The sequence below is a fragment of the Strix uralensis genome, chromosome 37, assembly GCF_047716275.1.
Source record: "Strix uralensis isolate ZFMK-TIS-50842 chromosome 37, bStrUra1, whole genome shotgun sequence".
In the NCBI taxonomy this organism is placed as follows: domain Eukaryota; kingdom Metazoa; phylum Chordata; class Aves; order Strigiformes; family Strigidae; genus Strix; species Strix uralensis.
Genome location: NC_134008.1, coordinates 1,664,466 through 1,683,043, shown reverse-complemented (window position 1 = coordinate 1,683,043; position 18,578 = coordinate 1,664,466). Strand labels below are relative to the sequence as shown.

At 50.4% G+C, this 18,578-nt stretch overlaps 1 protein-coding gene, 1 long non-coding RNA gene and 1 pseudogene across 2 annotated transcripts in view; 1 reads left to right on the top strand and 2 right to left on the bottom strand.

Moving 5' to 3' along the window:
- The window catches only part of LOC141937094 (uncharacterized), a 786,032-nt gene that overhangs the window by 220,578 nt on the left and 546,876 nt on the right, over positions 1 to 18,578 (bottom strand). The gene's annotated exons all lie outside the window — the stretch shown is intronic.
- Positions 2,693 to 9,866, top strand: LOC141937076 (olfactory receptor 14A16-like; annotated as a pseudogene).
- Positions 15,583 to 17,104, bottom strand: LOC141937075 (olfactory receptor 14A16-like). The gene is made up of 2 exons (XM_074854477.1): positions 16,199 to 17,104; positions 15,583 to 15,612 (listed from the first exon to the last, which is right to left on the bottom strand). The coding sequence occupies exons 1-2, from the start codon at positions 17,102 to 17,104 to the stop codon at positions 15,583 to 15,585; spliced, it is 936 nt and encodes a 311-aa protein (XP_074710578.1).

The window sequence follows — 18,578 nt, the reverse complement described above, 5'->3', positions numbered from 1 at the left end:
GGAAGAGCTGTAGATCCATTGCTTGTCACAGAACTGTGACATTTTGGATTAAACAAGTAGAATAGAATAGCATAGTGTAAAATAGAACATAACAGAATAGAATAGAAAAGACTATTTCAATTGGAAGGGATGTACAATGATCATCTAGTCATTGATAATGTAGACATTCCTTCCAGCCCTGTCACCAGCTTTCTTGCCCTCCTCTGGATGCACTCAAGAACCTTCACATCCTTCTTAAATTGCAGGCCCAGCACTGCACACAATACTCAAGGTGAGGCCACACCAACACTGAATGCAGCGGGATGATCACTGCTCTTGACTGGCCTCTTGGCTGCCAGGGCACACTGCTGACTCCTTTTGAGCCCGCAGCTGACCAGCACCCCCAGATCCCTCTCTGCAGGGCTGCTCTCCAGCCACTCCTCTCCCAGTTTTTACTTCTGCCTGACATTACTTCATCCCAGGTGCAGAATCCAGCATTTGGACTTGTTAAATTTCATCCCATTTATGGTTGCCCAATGCTCCATTCTATCCAGATCCCTCTGCAAAGCCTCATGTCCCTCAGGAAAGTCACATCCCAGTTTGAAATCATCAGCAAACTTGCTCATGGTGCGTTCATATCCTGCATCCAGATCATTGATAAAAATATTCAACAGAGCTGGCCCTAGAATTGAGCCCTGAAGAACACTGTTGGTGACCCGTTCCCAGACAGATGCAGCCCCACTGAATGCAATCCCTTCAGTCCTGCAGTTTTGCCATCTCTCCACCCAGCACACCATGCTCTCCCCACAGTTGCACAAGCTGTCCAGAAGGGTACTGTGAAGGGTGGTATCAAAAGCCTTATTAAAGTCCAGAAAAACTACATCCACTGCTGTCCCTTCATCCAGTAGGTGGATGACTGTATCCTCGAAGGATATTACAGTAGTTAAACAGGGCTTTCCCTTTGTCAGCCCATGCTGACTGTGTCTGTTGATTGCATTCTCCTTTAAATATTGTTCAATAGCACCCAGGATGATCTCCATAATTTTTCCAGGTATTGAGGTGAGACTAACAGGTCTGTAGTGTCCTGGGTCTTCTCTCATGCCCTTCTTTGTAAATTGGAACAACACTGGCTGGCTTCCAGTCAGTGGGGACCTCCCCAGACTCCCAAGAGCTTTGGCAGATGATGGAGAGGGCTCCTGCTGTTACATCTGCCAGCTCCTTCAGTACTCTGGGTTGAATCCCATCAGGCCCTCTGGACTCATGAACATCCACCTGATACAACTGATCCCTTACGATTTCAATATCCACCAATGGAAGGTCACTGTTCCCACAGTCATGGTCCTCCAACTCAGAGGACCAGCACCCCAAGGTCTGTCAGTATTATTAAAGCATGAGGCAAAGAAGGCACTGAAGTCTTGGGAGGTTATCTCTGCTGCCCTATAGATAGCTTGTGTCCTGCTTTCTTTCCCCTCCAGCAGATATCCGGGGCTTCAAGTTGCCCACAAGGAGCTGTCCCAGGAATGTCTGAAGAGGCCTCACCTACTTCTTCCTGAGTCTGCCCCATTGCCTGTAGCAGACACCCACTACAGTGTCACCCTTGTTGCTCTGTCCATTAATCCACTGGTTCTCAGCTGACTCATCACCTCTCCTCAGGCACAGCACCATGCATTCTCACTGCTTTCTCACAGTAACAGCAACTCCTTCTCCTCGCCTTCTCAGCCTTTCCTTCTAAAGAGCATGTACCCACCCATCATCACACTCCAGTTGTGAGAGCTGTGAACCACAGCTCCATTAATCTAAATGTCCTTGGGGCTCTGTAAATGCCATGACTTCAAATTCCTCTCATTTGTTCTCCACACTGCATGAATTACTGTGCAAGCACTCAAAAGAGGTGTCCAGCCATGCTGATTTCCCAGAAAGGGCAAGAGATCATTTCCATGGTGCTGTCCTGTAGCATCTCCTTATTTATGTGCATATGTTTGAGGTGTTTCCTTCTCAGCTCAGTGTTGCTAATTACCATCTCCCTTCTGCTCTCATCATGCAAGACCCTTTCCTTGTCAGTACCATCCAACACTTCCTCACTTGGTCACTGTCTTCCTTCCCCAGCCATTACCAGTTTAATGCTCTTACCAGGTTGGCCAGCCTGTTGTCAGAGACACTTTTGCCCCCCTTAATCAGATGGTTCCCTTCTCTTCCTAGCAGCTTTTGATCCTTAGAAAGGGTCTCATAGTCATAAAAACCCTGTTGCTGACACCAGCTGCACAAACAATTCCAAAACGGTCTACCTCCACTTCTTCTCCAACCTTGACCCTCACCAGAAGGATTGAGGAGAACACCACCTGTGTCCCCATGCCTTTGATCATCACATCCAGGGTCATGTCATCATGCCTGACACTTTCCAGGTGTTCTGGGGCAGTATCAGTGGTGCTCGTGTGAAAGAGCAGCTGGGGTAACATTCCAAGGGCTTGACAAGCTTCAGCAGCCTCTCCGCAATGCACCCTTGGATGAAGGAGAGCTGACAGGGCTCTTTGGAACCTGGTAGAGGGTTCTGGCAGCTTGCCACAAGTCCAGGTCTCCTCTGACTATCCTTACGAAGCAGCAACAGGCACTTCCTTGGAAGGTTCTCAGGATCTCCGAGATTCAGACTCACCAAGGATCTCAGACAAAGTCCCCAGAAGGCATTGTCAGGACTACAAAAGGATGAACAGCGGACATGGCACTTGCAGACATTCACAGCGTGAGGGTAAAGATAGTTTAATGTCCCTGAGGTCCCTTGCAAACCCAATAAAATGGAGTAGGATTGAAGAGCCCTGGATATCTTAGGCATGCAGTTACATGCTTGGACTTGTCACTACGGGAGGGGGCAGGAACTGGGTTTGTTACATTAGGAGAAGAGGCAGCTTTGGTGAGACCTATTGACAGTCTTTTCACCCTTCCCAGGGGTTCATCAACAAGATGGAGCCAGACTCTTCCCTGCTGTGTGTGATGCTCTCATCCTGGACATCCATGGAAAGAAATGAGGAAAAAGTTTGTACCCGTGAAGACAGTCAAGCCCTGGAACAAGTTTCCCAGAGAGGTTGTGTCATGTCAACCCTTGGAAGTTTTCAAACCCAGGAATATATCCCTGAGGTACCTGGTGTGACCTGACAGCTGCCCTTGCTGTGAGCAGCAGATCAGCCTAGAAACCTCCTGAGGTCCCTTCCAGCATGAGTAATTGTGCATTTCCTTCTATCACACATTTAGCGATGGTAGGGAAAGCACTTGGGTTCCCTATGAGCATGAAATAAGTCAAATATAATTATGTTCCCATCATCTGTGTTTTTCTTGTCCTTCATCAGTCACTGCTGTTCAGATGCAAAGCTGCTTGACACGTACCCCCAAATTGCCTTGATCTTGTCCTTTGCTTCACCTTCTGTTTTCGTTATCTTTTCCCCCATCAGAGACCTTCATTTTGTGATCATCCTTATACCCTGCCACCCAAACAGCCAAACTCTACTTTCTCTTTTCTTACTGCCCTAGCTTTCCTTGCTCTGTAACTTTCTGAGATGGCTGGTGTGGTTAATAATACATTGGACAGCAATTCCATTAAAGTAGTACATCCTTCTGGTGTTTAAGGTGCTCTGTAACTCCTCACACTGCTATCTTGTAAGAGACAACATCATCAGGGTGATCTGTCTGTGCAGAAACACCTGAGCAAACAGGGCTTCAGTCCAGGGAGTCCTTGAGACACTTTGGGATTCAGCCAACAGGAACCTCTTACAGTTTACAAAGAGAAGGAGCTAGTGCTGCTTCAGGGGGGAAGAGTAACCCCATGCATCAGGGCCAGCTGGGACCTGACAGGCTGAGCAAAGACCTTGAGGAAAAGGACCTGGGCACTACCAGGGACACCATACAAGCCAGTGGTGCATGCTCACCATGAACAAGGCCAGCTGCATATGGGACTTGATGAGGAAAAATGTGGCCGCCCAGACAAGTGGAGTAATTATCTCCCTCGAGTCAACCCTGGTGTGGCCACTGGTGGACTAGTGTGTCCGTCTGTGGGGCTTCCTGCTCTGGACAAGTGAGGAGGAACTGGAGAGGGTCCAGAAGAAGTTTGCCAAGATGGGGTTTGGGGGCTCAAGCGCATGGCCTGTGAGGAAGGCTGAGAGACCTGAGCTTCTTCAGCCTGGTGAAGTGGTGGCTCAGAGCAGCACAGCGAGAAACTGCAACTGCTTGAAGGGCGGTTTCTGAGATGGTGGCACTTGTCTTCATAGTGGAAAAAATCAGGAGAAAAGAAGAGTGACAGAAAGTGCACTGTGGGAGGTTGAGACTAGACTAGCAGTGCTGTGGTGCAGTCGGCCACACTGAGGGAGTCTGGATCAGCCCATGGCTCTGAGTTTCAAGGAAGATCCTGGGAGGACAGAGATTTATCAGTGAGGGTAGTGAGATGTCAGAGTGAGAAGAGTTTTGGGTGTCCACAGTCTTCAAGGGAAGAGGTGCAGGCATGGGTCACCGTAGGAGAGACTGTGGTAGAGACAGTTGGGAGCTGTGGCAAGGCTGAAAGCCCACAACAGAGCTGACCTTTTCATCACCTTGTCTGTTGCTGTTGTCTCTGCAAACAAGGCCTGCCAGTCGATACTTTCACCTTGTTCACCGAGACCTCATTACATCCTTGCCCCACAAAGGAGAGGACCACAAGGACAACTCGTGCTGCAGTCCTGCCCTTGACATTGCCCATCCCCACATCACACTGCCCCAGGAAAAGCCCTGAGGAATGTGTGAGGGACAGGATCTCCCTTCCCATGGTTTGGGGGTCAGGCTTTGGCCCTTTGGCTTAAAGTAACACTTCCAGGTTTAATCAGCATCAGAGCCACCTTGACATAACCTTTGTTTACCTGTCATCTCTTTCTGGAGTTTTCTGCTCTAACAGCCCTTGGGTGTGTGTGTGTGTGTGTGTGGTGGTGGTGTCAGTAATGGTCCTCAGTGGGACCCACTAAAACTCTAAGTAACTTTGTAGTTTTCATCTGAGTTTGACTTCTTGACAGGCATCTTCATCTTCCTATCACTGTCAGAGGTTCAGGGACTCAGCATCAAACCCACCTGAGGGGTCATTAAAATGCCTGGGGCTTACATTCTACTGTGAAGCTGGGATGGGCTCCTGCGGCGGAGGGAGCTCAGGGCAAGTGGGCAGCGCTGCAGAGAGACAGCTCTGCCCAGGAGCAGCTCCTCTGCAAAGCACAGCAGGGCTGAGGGCACTGTCTGCAGGCACCGAGGGCAGAGGAGCTGGCCACAGAGAGGGGAAAGGCAGACGAGAGTGGGAGGATGCTGAGAGCTCAGAGGAGGAGAAATCTTCCCAGCCCTTGATACAGTAAGTCTGTGGGTGCAGGGCAATGCAGCTGCAGTTCATGGAGGGATCTGGTCAAGTCTGTACAGCCGCCAGGAATCTCCCTCCTGTCCAGAGGAGGAGGACATGCTCCAGAGCAGGGCTTCCCTGCTGCACTGTCAGAGGGACAGGCCATGGCGGATGCCTTCTCCTGGGGACGGCTGCAGGGATGTGCAGCCATTGGTACAGCCAGGGGCTCCCAGGGCTGTCCTTCAGAGCAGGGTCCCTGCAGCCCAGGGGCTGTGTGCTGGGGCAGGGACTCTGCTGCCTGCCAGGGTCAGCACTCAGCCTGCCCGGGGAGCTCCCCATGGCTCTGTGGGGAGAAGCTGTGGTGGGAAGGAGAGACCCCTGGCAGGGCAGGGTCCTTCTGCTGTGGAGAGGGTGTGGAGTGGGTCAGGGCTGCTCACAGCTCTAGATCTCCACTGGACATTGACAGAGGCAGCTTTTATAAAAGCACATCAAAGCATGCACTCCCTGAAGGGGACAGAGCCTGTGTTTTCTGTCTCCTGCTCATGTTTGTCTGGGTGGAGAACTGGACATGAAAATTCTTCTCTTGGTTCTGAAAATTTAAACCCTTTTCACTTAGAGGTGAATACATTTGGGTGTATGAAAAAGGAAGACCACATGGCTTGCAGACAGCCTGTGTCACCTTTACAGCCTCAGCAGGGTTGGTCTGATGTTCCCATCAGAGCTTGAACACAGAGAGATACCCCTGTGCAGGGCCCTGCTGCCAGGAGGGGTCTGCAGGGCAGAGCTGAGCACACAGCAGGTGGGATGGGTGCTGTGAGCACTGACAGTGAGGAGATTTGGAGAAAAACAGCTCCCACAGACAGCTACAGGGAGAAGAGGGTCCAGTCACCCCTCTGCCTCATTCTCTGCTCAGCTGCATGGGGAAACAGAGAACAATTTGGAGAAATGGACTGTGAATCTGGACACTTCCAAACTCACAAAGTCCTGTTTCTTCTTCGTGTACGTTGTTAGTGAGATCATACTGTGGTGGAGAGAGGTATAAAAAGCAAAGTTCAATTGCATGGTGACCAGCACACGGGCACAGGGAGCCCTTTTGTCCCTCAGGGCTCCTCCACATTCAGGCTGCAAGCAATGAGAGAGATGTTGTTTTTTCTCCATACACAGAAAGTGCCCTCACTCAGCAGCAGAAATATGAGCTCATAAAAAGTAGTTGAATGAAGTCCCCCCAAAGAAAGAGAAGTAATTTTGAGGGGATTTATTGGGAAATACTATCAGATTGACCCAAAGAATTATGCCTTAACTTATCAATGTCTTCTCCTCTTTCAAGAGTCCCCCAACAAATGTCCAACAGCAGCTCCATCACTGAATTCCTCCTCCTGGCATTTGCAGACACACGGGAGCTGCAGCTCTTGCATTTCTGGCTCTTCCTGGGCATCTACCTGGCTGCCCTCCTGGGCAACGGCCTCATCATCACCACCATCACCTGTGACCACCACCTGCACACCCCCATGTACTTCTTCCTCCTCAACCTCTCCCTCCTTGACCTGGGCTCCATCTCCACCACTGTTCCCAAAGCCATGGCCAATTCCCTCTGATGCAACAGGGCCATTTCCCTCTTGGGATGTGCTTCCTCTTTCTTTTCTTGTTTGGAGCAGAGTATTTTCTTCTCACCGTCATGTCCTATGACCGCTACGTTGCCATCTGCAAACCCCAGCACTATGGGACCCTCCTGGGCAGCAGAGCTTGTGTCCACATGGCAGCAACTGCCTGGGGCACTGTGTGCCTCCGTGCTGTGCTGCACACGGCCAACACATTTTCACTACCACTCTGCCAAGGCAATGCTGTGGACCAGTTCTTCTGTGAAATCCCCCAGATCCTCAAGCTCTCCTGCTCACACTCTTACATCAGGGAATTTGGGCTTATCATGGTTAGTTCCTGCTTTGAACTTGGGTGTTTTCTTTTCATTGTGGTGTCCTATGTGCAGATCTTCACGGTCATGCTGAGGATCCCATCTGAGCAGGGACGGCACAAAGCCTTTTCCACGTGCCTCCCTCACCTGGCCGTGGTCTCCCTCTTTATCAGCACTGGCATGTTTGCCTACATGAAGCCCCCTTCCATCTCCTTCCCTTCTCTGAACCTGGTGGTTGCAGTTGTGTACTCGTTGGTGCCTCCAGCATTGAACCCCCTCATCTACAGCATGAGGAACAGGGAGATCAAGGATGCCTTGAGGAAACCGTTTGGACATTTTTCAGCAGCCATAGACTGTCAACCTTTCTCTGCAAATGACTCCCTGTGTATTTCATGACAGCCCAAGCATGTCTTTCCTTCTATAAATAATTATTTTTTACTTTTTCCATTTGTGATGATGTGCTTTACAAAGAAATTCCATTAGTCTTTCCCTCCTCTATAAGAATCCACCCACCTTGTGTGACACAAGGACATTGTCTAAATGAGGACTCAGGCACTCTGTGTCTTTCTGCAAAATAATGAACCAACAACTTCTTTGTCTTACATCCATCCTTACCAGGGCAGGAATGAATGGGGAATGAAAACACCTTTCTGGCTGCACCAGCTCAAGGCTCTTGTGCTGATCTGGGGAGAGGGGATTGCATGGCTGAAGACCCCTCAGGATCTGTTGAAGAGAAGAGCAGGGGACGCAGGGTGCCCCTGATGTCCTTCTCCTTGTGCCTCCCATCTCTGGGGCTGACCCCTCTCTGCCCCCAAGGAGCTGCTGTGCCCTTCAGAGGGGCTGAGGCTGTGGGGTGAGTGACCAGAGCACCCTGCAGTGCGCACTACTTTGGGACCAGCCCAGACTGGGCTTTGCTGGGGAGAGAGGTGGAGAGAGGACAGGGGAGGTGGGAGAGCTTGGAGGGAGCTGGGCTGGGATGGAAAGTACCAGAGGATGAAAACCATCAGCATATAACTCTCACTGTGTGACCATGCAGGGTGAAGACTCACACCAGGGCATTTGTGGTGCAGAGCCAGGGCTTCTGGAAGAGATTGAAGATATGCAGGTGCAGGAGAGAAGAGGGTGGTCTGTGCCCTTGGTGGCATGGACAGACCAGGAAGGTGGCCCAGGGCCTTCATCACCCCCCAGCCTCTCTCACTGGCCATTTCCAGCACTGGCTGCTCACTCCAGGTTTATGGGTGAGTCTTCTGCAAGACCATCTCCATCCTCCTGCTGGTGTCAGTGCCTTGATGGAGGGAATGGCCAGCCCTGCCCAACCTCTCTCCTGGCCCAGACCCCAGCAGACCCGGGAGCAAGACTGTCTGCAAAGACCATCATGGAACACAGCTGGGTCTGGGCAGGGGTCGGATTCTGGGGGAACTTCCAAAGCAGCATGACCGTGGGGAGATGCGGCAATGAAAACTGTCTTGGGGGTTGACCTGGGGAAACTTTCAGCTATCACAAATCAAATGGAGGAGGTGATTGGGAAAATCCAACACGGATTTATCAAGGGCAAATTGTGCCAATCTAACCTGATCGCCTTCTTCAACAACATAAACCTTCTGTCAGCATGAGGAGAGCAGTGGATGCTGTTTACCTGGACTTCAGCAAAGGCTGTTTCCTACAGATTTCTCTTGGACAAATGGACAAGATAAAGATTGGAGGGGTGCTCTGTGAGGTGGGTAGGAAATTGGCTAACAGGCTGCACTCAGAGGGTGGTGATCAATGCTTATTACCCAGGCTGGAAGCCTGTAACAATTTGGATCCCCCATGAAATGATACTGGGCCCCACACTGTTCAACATCTTCCTAAATTTTCTGTATGACAGGGTTGAAATCACCCTCACAATATCTGCTGACAACACTACAGAGGGTGGTGAGGTGGACCTATCAGAAGGCACAGCTATCTTACAGAGAGACCTTGACAATTTGGAAGAATGGTCACCACGAACAGGATGAATTTTAATAAAGGGATTTAGCCTGAAGTTTAACAATGTCCAGCCCCTGGGTGGGAATAACCAAAAAGCCCAGTACAGGCCAGGATCTGTGTGGCTGGAAGCAGCCTTGTTGAAAGGGACCTGTTCCTGGGGGACAGCAAGCTGAAGATGAGCCAGCAGTGCAATGCTGCAGCACCAACAGCAAACAGGCTCCTGGGCTGCATCCACAGGGGTGTTACTAGCAGGCACAGGGACTGGATCGTCCCACTCTACTCAGCGCTTGTCAGGCTACACCTGCAGTACTGTGTCCAGTTCTGGTCCCCACAATTAATGAAAGATGTAGAGAGACTGGAGCTAGTCCAAGGGAGTGAGAACAGTCACTCAGAGGAAGAAACTCCCCAAGGGAGTCCCCATCACTGAAGGTTTTCAAGAAACAATTGCCCAGGGTGCTAGACAATCTCATGTAGGCTCCCTTTCCCACAAAAGCTTGGACTAGATGACCTGTCAAGGTCTCTTCCGATCTGAGCTGTTCTATGGTTCTATGATTCCATGAATATCTCTTAGGTCAGTTGGGGTCAGATGTCTTGGCTGTGTCCCATCACCCCCAACTTCTTGCCCACTCCCAGCTGCTTGCTGGGAGAAAGAAGAGTGAGAACCAGAGAAGACCTTGATGCTTTGCAAGCTTTATTCCACAACAAACAAAACACAGCTCTGTGATCAACACTGTTTTAGGCTCAAATGCAAAACCAGCCACCATAAGGGCTGCAACAATGAAAGTTAACCCCATTCCAGCCAGACCCAGCACCCTTGAACTGGGGGCCCCAAAACTGATACAATAGTGTACAGGTAGTCGAATGTGTGCTGTGCGGGGAGTAAATCGCTTCTTCCACTCTTCTGGCAGGATTCCTGTTTAAATGCTCCAGGACGTCGCTGACTGCCTTTGCTACCAGGTCACGCTGGATTGTGTGGACCATTTCTGGATTGTGTTTTCTTGGTGTCCCCCCGCACGACCAAGGCCTTGTCTGCAGAGCTGCTCCCCAGACAGGCAGTCCCCTTCTCCTGGCACTGCAGGGTGTCAGTCTCTCCCAGGTGCAAGATGTGGCCTTTGTCCATCTTCTGTCTCATGAAGTTCCTGACAGGACAGTCCTCTTGCCTGGCAGGTTTCATCTGAATGGCATCCCTAGGGCACAGGAATGGTCCTCTCTATTTAGTGTCATTGACAAACATGGCCTGAGATATCTCCACTGGGTCATAGACACCATTGTTAAATTGCCCAGATCCCAGGAGAGTCCCCTGTGCTGCCCCAGAATGCCCCAGTATATCCCACCTGTGGTGACCCCTTCACCACTGCTCTCTGAGCCTCATCCTCCAACTGGTGTTTTACCCATCTCTTTGATGACCCAGCCAGATTGTAACGGCCTAACTTGGGTATGAGAATATTGAGGGAGACCACGTCCAATGTCTTGCTGAAGTGGAGGTACATGACACCCACTGTTCTCCCCTCACGTACAAATGCAGTTACTTCACCATGAAGGCAATCAGGTTGGTGAGCCATGATCTACCCTTGGGAAGTCCATGCTGATGGCATTTGGACACAGTCTTCTCTTTTAAATGCCCAGAAATGTCACCCAAGAGGACTCATTTGAAGGGCCACTCCTCACCCAATAGAGCTTGTGTGGTTCCCTGGGTGGCACTTCTGACCTCTTTCAAAGGTGGGTGCAACATTGGCTTGTCCTCACTCACAAGAGACCTCTCCCAATCCCGTGACCTTTCAAAAGGGATTTTCCAAAGAAATATTGGTCTTCCCCTGTAACTTCATTGCCTCTTTTCTGCTGTTATATGGTGTATCTAATTTCTTTAATCTTTTATGTATTTTCACCTGTCCCGATAGAATGACCATTTCTGAAGTCATCTTTTCAGATGCAGACTCTCTAGAAAAAGGGCCTTTCCATTAGCCGTTAGTTTTCTCATGCCCTTACTTTTTGTTCATTCAGATTCCTCTCAGCTTGCGAGCTGCTGCTTTGAACTTCAGGCAGTTAAAAGCTTGCCTGTCTTTCAGTAGACTAATTGTCTCCTTAGCCAACTCTTTCATTATGTTTGTATCTACCTTTTTCTATCTGCCAACCTGAAATATTTCTCATGAGATTACCCCTTGTAGAAAGGCAACCTCATCGGAGCCAGCTGGTAGTTAAGTTCTGCGAGAGGAATGTGTTTTATTATATATGAAATTTGATTATGCTTGACTTTTCCTTGCCTGAAAATAGCTGAAATCCTTCTGCGCCCGTGTGCAGCCAGTTCTCTAGGGAGAGCAGGTGGGAGATTGTGCAAAGGAGCTGTAACCTCCAGCTGCAGAGATCAGTGGAGAAATCTGATGTAAGGAGAAATGATGCAAGTCCCAGGCGGCTGATGAGAGAAATGCTGAGATGGGAGGTGAGGACAAAGATTGTCCATACTGTGTTGGACCCCAAGGGACTGACCAGGAGACTTCCGAGGAGATACTCTGCATTAATATCAATCAGAGAATGCTGCTGTCACCTCTTCTCTAACCTGCAAAGTAAAATAATGTGCTCTTTAAAAAAAAGAATAATATTTATTAGGTGCACTTTGAAATCATCATTCTTAGCTACACTATGAAATTAATTCAATTAGCTGTACAAGTCTTGAAGACTTGAAGAAAATTACAGCAAGAGAAATGACTCATTAGGACATTCTGTATTTTAATGAGCCCCATGGTGTGTTTGGCCCCATGTCCATGATCCTCAGATACTGAGAGGAGACTGAGCAAACTACTCAAGAAGTCAAAGTCAGAATCAATCCCAAAGTACCTTGAAGCACTGATTGGCTCCACTGAGGGCCACTACTGACAAAGCCTCTCCAGGGACTCGTTAGAGCAGATAATTGGATGCTGTGATTGCAGGTAGCCAAAGACACCATGCAGGTGGCTCTAATGCTGCAAAACTCCTTGGTTTGTTTTATGAAGCAGAAAGTCCAAGCCCTGACCCTCAGGCCCGGGGAAGGCAGATCCTGTCCCTCGTGTGTGGCTCAGGGCTCTTCCTGGGGACAGGGGGTGTGAGGGTGAGCAATGCCAAGTGTAGGAAAACTGCACAACACATCCTGGCCTGTCCAAGAAGGGGCGAGGAGGAAAATATATTCCAGAGCCTCAGAATAAGGTTTTTCCTGTTAGGCCTCCACGGCAGAGGCAACTGCCATGACCAAGGGGATAAAGAGCTTCGCCTTGTGTGGCCTTTCAGCCCTTCCAGAGCCCTCAGCCGTCTCTGCTGCAGGTTTACTTCTACTGTCCCCTTCATGTGTCTTTTCCCCTTCAGGCTGTTGACATCCATCTTTCTTTCCTACCTAGCTCTCATCATGGCATCTCCACACCTTCACTGATGTCTCTCCACACTCACTGGCTGTTCCTTGAAACACAAAGCCACAGGCTGATCCAGACTCCCTCTGGGTGACCTCTTACACCACAATGCCACCCTTTGATTGAGATTTCTTTTTCCTCAACTCCAATTTGAACCTTCCAAGCTGCACTTTGTTGAGGTTTCCTTCTCTTCCCACTACCAAGAAAAGCTCCCTTACCTTGAAAACTCTCCTTCAAGCAGGTGGAGGTGACTGCTGTAATGCCCTGAGCCTCCAGTTCACCAGGCTAAAGCAGTCCAGGTCCTTCAGCCTCTCCACAAAGGCCCCAAACCCCACCCTGGCAGATCTCCTTTGGAGCTTCTCCATTTCCTCTCCATTCCTCCAGAACAGGGAGCCTCTCCCCCAGTCACACCAGTCTAGAGGTGGCCTCACCAGTGCTGAGTCAAGGGGGATGATAACGCCCTGGTTTGGTTTGCCACACTCCTCCTAATGCAGCCCTGTAGGCAGCTGTCCTTGTTCATGGTTACCATGCACCACTGACTCTCATGAGGGTCAGACCCGGGCTGTTCAGGTCCCAGCCTGCCCTCATAGATGGGGTTATTCTGCCCCCAGGAAAGGGCTGGCATCTTCTCCTTGTTAAACTTCATGAGTCTTTTATTGCCAAATCCCAGAGTTTCTCAAGGTCCCCTGGCAGTGAAGCTCTCTTTTGCCAGTGGTTAATGTGTGTGTACAGTTGGCTCACCAGATCTGTGGTGCCTCTGACAAAGGAATTAGAGTACACTGCAGATAACAGAAGGAGGTTCTGGTTTAATGGAACTGCTGACCAAGGTAGGAATCCCCATGGAGAAAACCTCAAAAACACCAAATGAGGGTACAAAGGAAGCCAAACTAGGCCCGGGGAGGATTTCTTGTGATATCCAAGAAGGTATGGGAAGGCTGCTGTTAAGTCTCCCCAAAGTCTTGTCCTCTCCTGGCTTCACACCTTTGAAGCAAAGGTGGACAACGGCATCCTGGGCTGCATTAGGAGGAGTGTAGGCGACCAGACAAGGGAGTTCTCATCCCCCTTGACTCAGCACTGCCAGCAGGTTATTGGAGGTGATCCTTCCTCTCTGCTCAGCACTGCTATAATTTGCCTTGCTCACTTCCCTCAGGGTTCTCTACCCTAGCACCACACTCGCACTGCTGCCAAAGCTGCCCTCCTCATCTTCCACCAGTGCGGCCTTGTCTTCTTGTGAAAAACTTACCCAGCAGAGCATTCCCACCATGCTGGTTCAGGGATTACCTTCTACCTTCCCTTCAACCAAGACCTTCTAGCAGAGGTCCATGGTCTTCAAAGTCCCCAGGGATTACCAGGGCCTAAAATTGCAGTGCTTCCTCTAGCTATCTAAAGCTGATCTCATCCTTTTCTTAGCCTTCATCACACAGTTCAGTGATCCTGACCAGAAGACCAGTGTACATCGAGGAGTTAGAGGAAACCTGAGCAGTCCCTTGTCGTTACACCTATGCCACCAAGAGCACAGACAGGCCTTCTCTCTCCTGCACCTGCATGTCTCAGCTTCCTTCCATGATATCTGGGTCTGCACCACACACCCACTGCAGCGTGTCCTCTCCCTGAATGGTCACACAGCTCAGCTAATGTTGGTGCTGTCCTCTCCTGGGGACTTTCCAGCCCAGACAAGCCCTTTCCCAGCTACTCCCATCTCCACTGCCCACTCCCCATCTTAGCCCCACAGAGGACCTCAGTCTGGGCTGCAGGATGCTGGAGAGCTCTGGGCACTCACTCCATAACCCCAGCCCCTCTGAAGGACTCAGCAGCTGCTGGGGGGCAGAGAGGGGTCTTAGCCTCCCCATACCCCCAGGGATGGAGGTTCACCATGGCATGAGGAAATGGAGGTCAGTGAAACTGCAGGACTCCTGGTCTCAGGTTCAGGAGAGGCAGGACCCAGGTACCACAGACAGACTGTGCCCTCTCAGTGTCCGCCCCTGTCCACAGATCAGCACAAGAGTCCTGGTCAGGTGACAGAGCAGCCTGCACTAATTGCTGCCTGCAGAAAGAGGTTTCTCTTTTTCATGGATTCCTCCCTGCAGGCACAGAAATGCACGATTGCTCTTCTCCAGCGACATCCGTACTTCCCAGAGAGCGTTTCCCCATGTGAATGTGTTCGTGCTGACCTGATCAGCCATTCCTGGCTCTGTCCCCATGGTCCCCACAGGGCCCCAAGCTTGCAGTGCTGCTTTGCAGAGCAAGGGGACTATGGTGCCCTGGGGACATGGGGTGACCCTTCACTGGCCACGCTGGTGGGGGTGGGGAGCAGAGCCAGCCAGACGGAGTTCACTGCTGCTGAGGCCCTTTCCATCTTCCCTGGATGGCTCAAGGGCCAAAGACGGGACTGGGCAGGACTATGGGGTGTCTGCAATGGTACAAAAGGCAAGGGAGGGCTGCACCAGATCCAGCCCATGTGCTTTCCAAGAGGCTGTCCTGAACCACTCTTAGTCCTGTGGCCCTTTGCCTGCTGGCTCCTCACAGCCTTTTCAGAAATTGCAGGGCCCTTGTTAGCCCATGGTGTCCTCTGGTTCACCTCGTCCTCCAACTAGGATGGTCACTCCCATTATGAGGTGCCACTCACTGTCCCCCCAGACTCACACACTGTCCCTGGAAGTTCCCCTGAGGTCTCCTGGCAGTTCCTGATTCCTCTCCAGGATGGCATCAGCCATCAGTCTCACTGCAGGTGGGACAGTGCCAGGAAGAGAAATCAAAGACCAGTTGCTGTCTGCATGGACATGTGCAATCAGGAAGGGAGTTCTTTGTTCGGTCCTTGGTCCCTAACAGATCCTTCTGGGACATGGTGGTGCTGAAAAGCCCATAAAAGAAAAAGTCCTTTGGATGGAGCAGCTACTTGTGTATATTCCTGACACCAAATTTGGAATAGGTTTCCAGTCTTCTGGTGCTGCCCTGAGGAGCCCCTTTGGTTATGGTGGTGCTGGCATGGGGGCCAGCTCTGACACCGTGGTTTACATGGCCTAATCCTGCCTGCAGCCACAGGGGTGCCACTGTGGACACAATGGGACTGTCAAAAGCTACACAAGAACTTGGGGGTGACATAAATGCAAGGGCACAGTGGGACAGTGTGGAAGTGAGGAGAGGCCAGCACTGAAAAGGCCATGTCCTGCTGCTGTCCTTGGCTGTGGCTGCAGGGAAGCAGTGGCCCCAGCTCACAAGCAGCAGAGAGGCAGAGCCTGCCGAGGCAGTGAGGGGCAGCCCTGAGGGCACTGGGACGGATCCTCTATGGAACAGCTGGGCCCTTGGCTTCTGGATCCCTTCTGCCTGCTGGGACTGGGCCTCCAGCTCCAGAGGAGATCTAAGAGACAGGAGGAGTGACAAATGTATACGTTCTGGCTTCTTTAGTTATGCAAAGAACATAGTTCCTTATGTACATTAAGCTTACTGGAAAGTAAAAAATTGTTCTAAGCTTAAGAAGTTGTATGAATAATACAGAAATACAATTATTTTTTAGAAACAAATGCAAACTAAAGAAAGAGAAGAACAAAAGATAGGCTGGGATTTTACTGAATTCCTAGGGGTTATATGAGGATTGTCGGCACCTTATTAATGCTGAAATAATAGGTATTCACATACTTTCTTTAGAGCATCTTTGATCTCCTTGTTCCTCATGCTGTAGATGAGGGGGTTCACTGCTGGAGGCACCACCGCGTACAGAAATGACATCACCAGGTCCAGGGATGGGAAGGAGATGGAGGGGGGCTTCAGGTGGGCAAACATGCCAGTGCTGACAAACAGTGAGACCACGGCCAGGTGAGGGAGGCATGTGGAAAAGGCTTTGTGCTGTCCATGTTTAGATGGGATCTTCAGCACGGCCCTGAAGATCTGCACATAAGACAGCAGAATGAACATAAAACACACAAATTCCACAACGATACTGACCACAAGAAGCTCAGCTTCCCTGAGGTAGTCTGAATCTGAGCATGAGAGCCTGAGGATCTGGGGGATTTCACAGAAGAACTGGTCCAAGGCATTACCTTTGCAGAGTGGTGGTGAAAATGTGTTGGCCGTGTGCAGAAGAGCCCAGAGAAACCCACTGCCCCAGGCAGCTGCTACCATGTGGACACAAGCTCTCCTGCCCAAGAGGGCCACGTAGTGCAGGGGTTTGCAGATGGCAACATAGTGGTCATAGGACATGATGGTGAGGATATAAAATTCTGCTGACATAAAAAAGACAAAGAGAAAGATCTGTGTAGCACATCCTGAGTAAGAAATGTCCTTGTTGCCCCAGAGGGAATTGGCCATGGCTTTGGGGAGAGTGGTGGAGATGGAGCCCAGGTCGAGGAGGGAGAGGTTGAGGAGGAAGAAGTACATGGGAGTGTGCAGGTGGTGGTCACAGGAGATGGAGGTGATGATGAGGCCATTGCCCAGGAGGGCAGCCAGGTAGATGCCCAGGAAGAGCCAGAAGTGCAAGAGCTGCAGCTCCCGTCTGTCTGGAAATGCCAGGAGGAGAAATTCAGTGATGGAGCTGCTGTTGGACATTTGTTTACTTTCGGTATGTGGTCCTGTCCAAGGAAGTTAGTGAAGGGTTAGGACTGACTTTGGGAAAACTTTACTCCATTTCTGGACAGTGCCTGAGATGGGGAACTAGGAAATTAAAATAGGATATAGAAATTAAACACTTAAGTAAATAAGATATAGCTTAGTTTAGAGATAAAGATGGAAGACTTAGAGATCAGGCTAGGGGCTAGAGGCACATTAGTTAAAAGATAACTAAGATTAAATAGGATAATAGATCATAGGTGATTGGCCAGAGAGCAGAACAATATAGAAACCTTGATTAATAGAAGCTGTGAGGGAACGCTTCCTGATGGAATAGGAAAAGAGTCCTAAAAACTGGTCAAAACCAACCCTATGGTCTGACCTGAGTCCAGGAGGCTACAGAGACTGCGCAAGGAACGGAGGTAAAAAGTTCAACAGTGAGGAAGAGGAGCTACTTCATCTCTGCGACCCCCGCCCACGACCACCAGGACACACAGCACAGACACGACTAGGAGGAGACCGGGACGGAAAATTTGAAAATTACTTTCAGGTTCATTATAATACAAAGCGGGGATAGGTCATGCATATGTATAGGCATATTATGAATATGTGATGCTTTGTAGCATAAAGCCAAGACAAGGTGCCACGAGAGGTGTGCACGTTTGTGGTGGAGCAATCCCCCGTGTGCCTCAGCGCTGAATAAATATGTCTAATTTATAACCTTATAGGTTGTGGAGTAATGTTTCCATAAGTCAGTGCTAGTCTCTCTCCTTCCAGAAGAACCTTCATGCAGCTCCCAGGCTGGAGCTCTGGTGTTTGCTGGCTGAGGGGGCAGTGGGGAGCAAGGGATTCTGCTGTGGGCTCTGCAGGAGTCAGTCCTGCTGTGCCCCAACAGGCAGAGAGGAACCCCCAGTGATCGCTGGTTAGCTACACTCCTGAAATCCAAGAGATTTCAGCCTTGTCCCTCCCGGTGCCCCCGGCTGCAGAGCAGAGCTGTGGGGCTTTGCTCTTCTTGCTTTTGCTCCTCTTGCCCTGTCCTACCTTAGGAGTGCGTTCTGAAGGCAGACAGCCTGGACATTTCTGCTGCACTACAAGTGCTCCATGGAGAGTGCGGGGGTGCAAACGGACAGAGCCTTAGTGCAGAGTGAGGAGAGACAAGCTGTCCATCAGACTTGCTCTCAGCTGCCCTGGGCTTGCACCTCTGGAGTCTGCAGGAGGGTCACAGCCAGCTGTTCCCTTGAAAGGAAATTGGATGCTGCTGAGAGCAGAGGAACCCACTTGAAAACTCCCCTCCCCAGTAAAGATCTCTGAGCTTTTTGATTCCTTGAAGAGCAGGGGTATGGCAAAAAAAACTCAGCTTTAATCCTGACCCATGGGCAGCATTACCCAGAGACCCAGAGGCTAGAAGGGGGCTTGGGCACCTTGCTGCCATGGACACATCTGCATGGCAGGACCTGCAGGGCCAGTTGCTGAG

Bases quoted from the DNA above. Each gene is read 5' to 3' on its own strand.
- LOC141937075 (XM_074854477.1), bottom strand. From the start codon at position 17,104: ATGTCCAACAGCAGCTCCATCACTGAATTTCTCCTCCTGGCATTTCCA. The intron at 15,613-16,198 runs GTATGTGAATAC...TTGTGTCCACAG, and splicing joins TCAAAGATGCTCTAAAGAAA to TGGCACCCCTGTGGCTGCAG.